Raw genomic sequence first — 10,061 nt, forward strand, 5'->3', positions numbered from 1 at the left:
ACAGAAGAATTTGACTTCTTCAACCATGGCGCCGAGAACGTGTGTAAAATAAAAAAAATAGAGAACCCGTTTATACCTGTTGTTGGGTCTAGTGAATCGGATGAAGCAAGTGACGAGGATGATGAAGATGAAGAAGATGAAGAAAAACAAGATGTATTCTGGAATATGCCAACTCTACACAGTCAGCAAGATGAAGAAAACCCAGAATTTATGACCCCAATTCCAACCACGTATCAGGTATCTGATTTGGTCAAAGTTCGTCAAACGTTTTCGAACAAGGAAGAATTCCTAAACCAGCTATTTACAAAATGCCTTGAAGAAAACTTTCAAATAAAGCCTGTAAAGTCAGACAAATCTCGGTACACCGCTAAATGTGTGTTGCCAAATTGTGAGTGGAAATGTAGTGCATACAAAATAAGACACACTGAAAACTTTATGGTTAAAAAGTTGCATGACGTACACACTTGCTCACGCACACAAATTATGGGAAACAATAAACATGCTACTAAAAAGGTGTTGGGTAGTATTCTTATGGATTCGTTCAAGGCTGCTAATCGAGAGTATAAACCAAAAGATATACGTGATGATGTAGCTAATCGGTTTAGAGTGAGCGTATCATACAATCAAGCATGGAGGGCCAAGTGTCAAGCAATAGAGATGTTACGTGGCAGTAGTGATGACTCCTTTAGAATGCTTCCCATTTACCTTCATAACCTTAAGATCCACAATCCGGGGACCATCAACAATTTGGTTACCGATAAAGAAAATAAATTTGTGATGTGTTACATGTCCATTGGAGTAGTTGTAAGTAAATATATATTAGCAAAAACCACCTTTTAATATGTACACCATACGCAAAGGCGCAAGGTTCACCTTGCGCCAACGAATACGCAAGGACGCAATAAAAACCTTGCGTATGGTGTATGAGGTCTTTATTAATAATATTTGATTTACTGTGAAAATTTCATGCAGATTCGATCATTTGTGCAACATGTCCGCCCGATAATCATCGTCGATGCTGCACATTTAAAGGGTGGGTACCTGGGTACTAATTTAGTTGCTGTTGCGATGGATGGCAATAATGGAATTTTGCCATTGGCTTATGGAATTGGTGAAGGCGAGACAAACAGTGTTTGGTCATGGTTTTTTGGTAACCTAAGAGATCATTTAATGAGTTATGGTATGGTTGATCGTATGTCAGAGATTACTTTTATTTCTGATCGTGCTGCTTCAATAGCACACGGCATTGCAAACGTGTTTCCGGAAGCGTTTCACGCTCATTGTGCACGTCATTTATTCATGAACATCAAAACTAAATCCAACAAGATGAAATTCTTCGAATGGCACTTTTGGAAAATGGTTAAGGCGTACCGTGCGTCGGATTTTCATGATCATCTAGATGTATTTCGAAGGAGATTGAAAGCGTCTTATAAAGTTCTATGTGAGGATGGTATCAATAGATAGTCCAGAAGTCAATCTACTCATATTAGGTATTCATACCTTACAAGCAACAGTGTAGAGTCTATAAACTCTCTATCAAGACATGCTCGTAAACTACCCGTTTGCATGTTGTTCGAATTTTTTCGTTGTTCAATACAGGATTGGTATTTCAAACATCGCAACAAATCAGTTAGTCTTACTTCACCGGTTACTCCATATGTTGAACGTAAGCTAGCTAAGAGGACGGACAAATCAAGAAGATGGCGAGCATTTCCATCGACAAATGATCTAATAGAGGTACATGATGGACGAAAAAATGGGTTGGTTAATCTACAAGATAGAACTTGTTCATGTGGTCAATGGCAATTATCAGGCATACCCTGCGGTCATGTGATTGCATCAGCACGACACTTCGGAGTGGAGGATATTAGTTGTTATGTATCACATTGGTTCAGCACTCAAACATACATAAATACGTATTCCGAACACATTCTTCCTCTCCCCCATCGGTCTGAATGGTCGGATCCGGGTCCCGGGATTTTGCAACTTGTACACCCTCCAGTTCTAAAGAAAAGACAACCTGGACGTCCTAAAGGTAAAAAACGCATTCCTTCAAAAGGTGAAGAAACTTCAAAAAAAGTAAGAACTTGTAGTCGTTGCAAAGAACCAGGTCATTCTCGATCAACATGCCCAGCTGCTTATGACCGAACAGGTGAATCAACTTCTCAACGGGCAAGAAACACAACCTCAAAGGCGAAAGAGACAGTCGAACCATCTCAAGCTTATCAATCTCAGTTTTATCCAACGTACAATTTAGGTAGTAATTAGTTCCTAGAATACGTTTATTTTCAGGAACAAATTAAGGTGTGATGTCTTCCATTGTTGTAATATTTTTTAATTAGTATTTTATGATGTGGTTTCGTGTGTTACTTCATATGTTATAATATTGAATGCACAAGCTAGTGTTACAAGAATAATAAAAATGTTGTGGCGCAAGGTCGCAAGATGAACCTTGCGTATGTTTCAAAAACAGGCGCAAGGACGCAAGAAGCACCTTGCGCCTGCTTAATAAAAAGGCGCAAAGATGCAAGAAACACCTTGCGCCTGCTGCTAAATACGAGGCGCAAGGCCGCAAGAAGGACCTTGCGTCTACGGCTATTACGGGACGCAAGGTCGCAAGGTCTGATTACACACCTTTGCGCCTTCAAAAATACAGTTACGGACCTGTTCACAGTTTACAACATTTACAGTTTTATACACAAATTACATAATTAACTACAGTTTTCAAAATAAAACCTCAGTTACCATGTTTTGCTTTCCCTTTTGGTGGAGGTTCCTGGGTATCAAAGCGTGCACGAAAGAAGGTCTTGGCCATTCTCACTCTGTAGTCTTCTGCGGCCTTTTTAGGATCTCCAATGTTTGGGATTTCATCCCACCCAAAGATCACCCTCTCCATATGGATGCAGACCCAAACACCACAGTCCCCATTACTTCCACCTTGCACCGGCACGACTGGTGCTGCCTCGATCATGAACTCGATGCTCTCCTTGTTTTCCAAGTAGTCAACAATCTGGGAGTCTTGCTTTTGGTTAATGTAATCAATTGCTCTTAAGTATACAGGCAATTGATCTCCCAGATCTTTGGTGAGCTTGACAATTTCTTGATCAACATGACCGGGCAAACTATCGTACACCAATATCTTCTGTTCCTCCAAGTTCAACACAATCAGAATAAAGTGTTGAGCATCGTAAAAGTGAACGGGGATCAAAATCTGCAAAAAACATACACAATATTAGCTAAACTGTAATAGGCGCAAGGACGCAAGACCATACCTTGCGCCTGCAGAATGGAAGCAAGGACGCAAGACTATAGGGCGCAAGGACGCAAGGACAACCTTGCGTCAACCAGAAACAACAGGCGCAAGGACGCAGGGACAACCTTGCGTCAAACCTAAAACACCAGGCGCAAAGACGCAAGTCACACCATGCGCCAGTACTAAAGAAACGCAAGGTCGCAAGACTGAACCTTGCGCCTGTGCCAGAACAAATCAAAACACCAGACGCAAAGACGCAAGGACAACCTTGCGTCCAACCTAAAACACCAGGCGCAAGAACGCAAGACTTAACCTTGCGCCTGTTCCAGAACACTTCAAAACCTAAAATTTGTATTGGGAATTAAAACATACCTTATCACAATAGGCCCAGGATGGATATAGCTCATCACTACCATCCCCTAATCCAATCAAATACATATAATCAGGTGGATTCTCCCCTGTGATTGCTACTTCTCCTCTTTTCTCCGCTTCTTTCCGTTTCTCTTCCTCCCTTTGTGTATCATCATAATAGGACTGAAACGCTGCAAGCCTAGAAAGGAAACCCAATGGCATGACAGTCCATCGAGAACTACACGCAAACGAGTCGGTCGGGATAATAGGAGTGGAATACTGGCTTGCTCGGGGGAGAACCCTCTGACGATATCTCAACATAAGTGTAGCCCATCCATCAATATGCCTCGAGAATCCAAATCTACAAAATTAGTTAAATAAATAAGGACGCATAAAAAAATAATATACAATTCAAATGTTGAGGTATTAACCAAATCTACCAAACTTGTTTATTTTTACCTTAAATGACCACATAAAACCGACCAAAGTATAACCCTTTCCCACCTCTAACTGACTTTCCCGAGCTTGAAATCCATCTTTAACTACGGGGTAAGTGGCATCCCAAATACGATTACCCCACGGGTAGTCATTCAATTTAGCAAAGTCTTCGACTAGCCATAGGTATTTTTTGCTCACCACATGAATCCCTTGCTTACCCATAAACGCTCTCTCCACAATCAAAATAATGGCTAGTCGCACGACATCATCATCACTAACCACAAAATCAGCACCATCATATAAAAGCTTTTGGATATCGGTAATTGTAATGTTTGAATTATCTTTACGATTTGGGAAACAACGTCGTCTAATCGGTGGTGTTTCTACATCATAACTTCTGGGAATGTAATGTGCCATGTCCGTGCGACGACTAAACTTAAACCCCGTGATGAGACAAAATTCCCGCCTACTAAATCTAATTTTGAAATTCGGACGGAAACTAAACCATATTTCCTCATCATCAGCAGGGTACTTTTCATCTATTCCTATCGGTCGCTCACTCTTTCTTTGGAGCATTGCATGTACAAGGCCCGGATCATTGCCGGTGTAAGAAAGATCTAGCCAAGGACCAAAACAAGTTCCCCTAAAAATTTTTTGTTGATTCTCAGTCATTGATGCCTTTAGTTGAGGTATAACATTCAGCATATTCTTCATCGTCAACTTCGCCTCAACATATCCCTGAAACAGACAGTTTTTCAGAAAAAAAATACAGGCGCAAGGACGCAAGTCGCACCTTGCGTCTCGTTTATCACACAGGCGCAAGGACGCAAGACGTGCCTTGCGCCAGCTACTACGGACAAACGCAAGGACGCAAGACTTTCCTTGCGCCTATACCAGATTCTAGTTTTAAGCCCTAAAACAATCGTGTTCCAGTTTTTATAAAATGTTAGCTTCCAAATACTGTAACTTTAACAAATCTAGCAACATTATAAGTGAGTTTTGCATCACCAAGCTCGTTGAAGCATTTCATCGAACACTTGGTGTGCAACAAAAATTATATATCATTTTCGACATAGAAATGGAGTAATCGAACGGAGATAGTTGAAAGGAAACCCTTACATGTTCTTGTGACATCTTGATCACGTTTTTTGTCGGTTTTTTTTCTCTTCCTTTTTCTCAATCGTGGTGGTGATGGTGATGCTAATGGAGGCGGTGATGGTAATGGTGGTGAGATGTACTGATGGCGGTGGTGCTGGCGATGGTGGTGGTGGTGGTGGTGATGTGGTGAGTCTCAGAAGAAAGGTCGCAAGGGTAGACGGGTCGCAAGGGGGTCGCAAGTGCAAGGTTCTTTGTAATCGCCGTCGGTCGCAAAGTGGTCGCAAGAGCTGAGTGTCGGGGTGTGTGTGTGTATGTGGTGTCTGATTTCTATATTTGACCTAATTTTTTAACACAAGGACGCAAGGACGCAAGGCGCAAGGACGCAAGTCGCAAGGTCGCAAGGTCTCTTGCGCCTTGCGCGGGCATTTTGTCAAGGTTTTTTTTTTTTGGGTACCAGCTCAGAAAAGTTCAAAAAAATGGGTATTTTGGTGATTGACCCATTTTATTTTCACTGTAATAAGTTGAGTTGTGGGCCTAAAACATCTGATGGGCATATTAAGGCTTTGGCAGCCCATTTAAATTAAAGAGTCCACCATGTTCTTCAAGGGCCATTCTTCAAATCTCTATCTTTTATTCTCCGGCCATTCTTTCGCCGCACAACCTCCCCTGCAACCATCCACTTCTGAAATTCTGGTAAATTTCTTTTTCGTCTTTTAATTCTCAGTCATATACATGCATCGTGTATATCTTCACCTAATTCTTACTGTTATCAAATCAAATAAGCATGATTACCACTTTTTAATGCATCCAAGGACAAATTTCTGTCTTAATTCAAACTAAAAAAACTAAAATCAAAATGTTGTAGACCCAATAAGCTTATGTTCTCCTAACTGAAATTCCCAATTGATCAGTGCACAATTTAAGTTGTCATAATGATGGAAGTATGCTCAAAAAAGATTCCAAGATTTGATTGCTCATTACTGAATAGATACTGTAATTAGCAGTGTAGGTTAAGCTTAATTTCATCTCTGTGTAAAGATGGATAGTATTGAAGCTCAGAAAACCATCACATCTTCATGGGAGTTTAGCTGGTGAGTCTCTATTACATGCCATGCCAGTATCATAAAGCTTCTGCTTTGTTTTTCATAATCTTGTTTTCAACTAGTTTAGTTTAAAATTTTATATAAACAATTTGGGTCACCAATAATTTGGATACTTGAATGAAAACACCCATAATTGAGCCGTAACACCCATGATTGCGAACGGAGTCTGTTGTGACGTTTTGGTGACTAGTCCGTCTCGATTCCATCTCGGCAACTAATAAGTCGGTCAAAGGTCAAAAGTCAGGTCGGAGGCGAAAACGGTCGGGTCAACGCCGGTCAAAAGTTAAAAATTCGGTTAAAATCGGTCAAATCAAACAAAATTGACGTAGTTTAGTGTTACTTTTTCCTATCATATTAGCTGTAATAGTGATTATAGGTACAAACTGGTCAACGAAAGATGGTTGGCTTTAAAATATGTGTATATACATATATTTATATATTAAAACGTCCGCCTCGACACTTTAAGGTCCCGACCGTCTCGACCATGTACGCCTTTTTCAATCTTGGTAATACCTTTCTTTATTGTTTGACTGTTACTCAAATGTTGTGCATATTGTTCGTTATAAGGCATGTGTTAAGTTTTTCATAATTATGTCACTCATCATTCTGACTTACTTCATTTTGTGACATATTATACTCAACTTTACTATTTGCTCGTTAGCGTTATTCACTAGGAATTTGTTGACTGTTTTTACTTTGATGCGTAGGTTTCCCTATTTTGGAATTGTTGAAGTGTGGTTCATACTTTATTTAACGGTCAACTGCATCTGTTAATTATGTGTCTAAACAGTCAAACTTTTGTCCCCCATTGTATCCATATGCTATAGCGTTTAGTCACGTTTTTATTTCCTAGTTAAACGTGACTTTCACTCTGTTTGTGAGTCCGTCTGTTTAGGTTTTAGTTGTTTTGTTGACTAGGGCTCGTTTTTGGTTTACTTTTTTATATCGGTTGTACTTGTTGATCTTTGGATCTGTTAATGTTATTATGTTTTTTCGCCAATAAAAAGGTACTTGTAGCTTGTAAGAATTTGAAAATATTGTATTTGAGATAATATAACGTTTTGTTTGCAGTGATTTGGAAGTAGATTACAAGTCTGAGAAGAAAGCGCACATAGTATATTCGACACTTTCTGTTGATAAGGAGGTTAGCCTTTTTATGATATATTGTGTCATTTTCAAACAGTACGTTACGTCTGCTCGTTAATTACCATTATCATCTTCTCTTTTTCAGCTTCAACCAGATAAAGTGAGAAGAATAATGACTGTTTCTGATGGGAAACTTTCAGTGTGAGTTTTCAAACCTGGTGTTGACCAATGACCCTTTAGTTCTATACGCCTAACTAATATTTCTTGATTATTTTGATAAAGGCATTTCGAAGCGGTTGAAGCCAGATTTCTACGGGCATCATATAGCGCCTTTTTGGACGTCTTAACATTAGCTACCAAAACAATTGAACAATTTGGTGAGGACATGTAACATTGTAACCTCAGAACCTATATTCCTAATCACTCTTTTTTTTTTTACTTAATATCGTCTGTAAACTCGGTTTTAAAATAATATATACTCGTGTGGGATATCGAAGTTTATTGTAGCACTATGTTTGGTTTTGGAGACATCCTATATGTAAGATGGATCTGACCAAGATCTATCTAAACTACTCTAAAAAATATCATTACTATGAACAATTTAAGTAACAACTCAATTTTAGTGGATTGTCACTAACAATCTTAACTACAAACCTAAAACAGTAGATACATCATACATGTCATCAACCAATACTAATAAGCAAATGAAACTCACAAAAAACAACAAATCAGTATGGAGCATTACAAAGTTGTACTATACACACAATTTTTCCTTAACTAACATTACTAATTTACAGTTATAACATGCTGTATATCGTACGTTATACTTTCGGCTATAACAAGTAACTATAACTGAAAGTTAACACTAAATCAATTTAACTGGCAACACATTCAAAACCATTGCAGACCCAAAGCCATATTATAAATAAAGCAACACAAACAACCAAATCAACAGACAATACAACCATAACTTGTTTCTTCCAAATGTACATCCCCTTTTGCACTCTGCAACCACTCGAAACACTTGCATCATCGTCCGAATAAACATCCGATTTTTCATCCTCCAATCCAATCCTTTTCTTCCTTCTAAGAGATTCCGAATTTCCTACATGATAATCATTCAAACTCGACATCATATCGACCTCCGAATCGAAACCGAGAATTCGCTGAAACATAGGACTAAATTCATCTTGAAAAAAATGAAAACTCAGCGTATCATGATTACGATGATCTATCGTACTAGTAAACGCATCTTTTACAGTTTTGAGAAACGATAAGCACTCAGGTTTCTCGAGCAATTCATCGAAAATTCCGAAATACACAAAAGGATTTTGAATGTAGAACATGTAGGTTTTACCGTTAACAGTGTGTGAGAAAGTTGAATGAAACGGTGGCGTTTTGTGCAAGCATTTTGTAGCGAGATTTGTAAGATCGTCTGCATGTTTTGAATTAAATTCGGCTAGAATTGTAGTGTCTATTGCAATGCAGGTGTATAAGATTGAATTAGGGTTCCAATTCATGTTGTGATGTTTTGTTTATATGAACGAATAGTAAGAAGATGAACAATTGGTGAGTAGATATGGCATAAACATGATGTTTGCGTGAGGATTAGGGTTTGGAATGAATGGAAAATGATGGATGCTTTCCCCCTAATTCACGTTACAAATATTTCGACTGCAGGGTACTGGAATAGTGTATATTGGTGAACAGTAGCTGGTGACTTAAATCTTAATTTATCTGTGTATATTGATTCATATGTACTCCGTAACATCTACCCCGTATTTAATTGTTAGTTTTTCATGAATATTACGGAGTATTATTTTATTATTTAATAACATGAAGAAAAAAAAGGTAGAGAAATACGAATTTATTATTTTTAATTATCTTATGTTAGTTATAACAAAAATAGTGTTGGCTCCATCAAATATCAAATCAAATAGTTGGATGTTGATAAAATCATTTTATTAGTGTGTTTGGATGAAACTAGCTGAATCTGGAGCTGGAACTTATAAGTTAGGGGTGTGTTTGGATGAAACTAGCTGGAGCTGAAGCTTATAGCTGGAGTTGGAGCTTATAGGATAGAGCTGGAGCTGGAGCTTATTTTTAAAGTTGTTAGCTGGAGCTTATTATTTTTTATAATTGTTTGGTAAATAAGTTGGAGCTTGTTTTCCAATTCATAAGCTCTACTTTTTTTCATAAGCTACTCCGGGTGTGTTTGGATGAAATTAGCTGGAGCTGGAGCTTATAGGCTAGAGCTGGAGCTGGAGCTTATGGTAGTTGGAGCTTATTATTTTTTATAAGTGTTTGGTAAACTAGTTGGAGTTTATTCTCCAGTTCATAAGCTCTACTTTTTTTCATAGGGTGTGTTTGGGTGACGAGCTTGTTGGAGCTTATGGGAGCTTATAGGAGCTTGAGCTTATGATTTTAATAAGCTCCAAGTCATAAGCTTCGTTTGGTAGAGAAAAAAAGTAGAGCTTATGAAAATCATAAGCTCTGAAAAAATAAGCTACTTTTAGTAGCTTATGAAAAAAAGTATAACTTATGAACTGGAAAATAAGCTCCAGCTAGTTTACCAAACACTTATAAAAAATAATAAGCTCCAGCTACCAGCTTAAAAAATAAGCTCCAGCTCCAGCTCTATCTCATAAGCTCCAGCTCCGGCTACAAGCTCCAGCTTCAGCTACTTTCATCCAAACACACCCTATGGGTTATTAGTAGCTCCGGCTACTAGA

General features: G+C 38.5%; 3 protein-coding genes across 4 annotated transcripts; 1 reads left to right on the forward strand and 2 right to left on the reverse strand.

The window, feature by feature from the left end:
- Positions 1–2,737: 2,737 nt before the first annotated feature.
- On the reverse strand, positions 2,738–5,072 carry LOC139840783 (uncharacterized). The gene is made up of 4 exons (XM_071831030.1): positions 5,004–5,072; positions 4,064–4,780; positions 3,626–3,907; positions 2,738–3,211 (listed from the first exon to the last, which is right to left on the reverse strand). Exons 1-4 carry the CDS (start codon positions 5,070–5,072, stop codon positions 2,738–2,740), a joined length of 1,542 nt encoding a protein of 513 aa, XP_071687131.1.
- Positions 5,073–5,756: 684 nt separating this feature from the next.
- LOC139845616 (uncharacterized) lies at positions 5,757–7,831 on the forward strand. Of its 2 annotated transcripts, none has more exons than XM_071835876.1 (5): positions 5,757–5,833; positions 6,145–6,231; positions 7,315–7,387; positions 7,475–7,530; positions 7,612–7,831. In XM_071835876.1, the coding sequence occupies exons 2-5, from the start codon at positions 6,179–6,181 to the stop codon at positions 7,718–7,720; spliced, it is 291 nt and encodes a 96-aa protein (XP_071691977.1). In that variant the 5' UTR covers positions 5,757–5,833; positions 6,145–6,178; the 3' UTR covers positions 7,721–7,831. The 2 variants fall into 2 exon arrangements, with proteins under 2 accessions (XP_071691977.1, XP_071691978.1); XM_071835877.1 differs by having other exon boundaries at positions 5,770–5,833; positions 6,142–6,231.
- A 271-nt stretch (positions 7,832–8,102) lies between these two features.
- On the reverse strand, positions 8,103–8,849 carry LOC139845601 (phytolongin Phyl2.2-like). The gene has a single exon (XM_071835864.1). The coding sequence runs from the start codon at positions 8,847–8,849 to the stop codon at positions 8,205–8,207; it is 645 nt and encodes a 214-aa protein (XP_071691965.1). The 3' UTR covers positions 8,103–8,204.
- Positions 8,850–10,061: the final 1,212 nt, after the last annotated feature.

The sequence above is a fragment of the Rutidosis leptorrhynchoides genome, chromosome 4 (assembly GCF_046630445.1).
Source record: "Rutidosis leptorrhynchoides isolate AG116_Rl617_1_P2 chromosome 4, CSIRO_AGI_Rlap_v1, whole genome shotgun sequence".
NCBI classification, from domain to species: domain Eukaryota; kingdom Viridiplantae; phylum Streptophyta; class Magnoliopsida; order Asterales; family Asteraceae; genus Rutidosis; species Rutidosis leptorrhynchoides.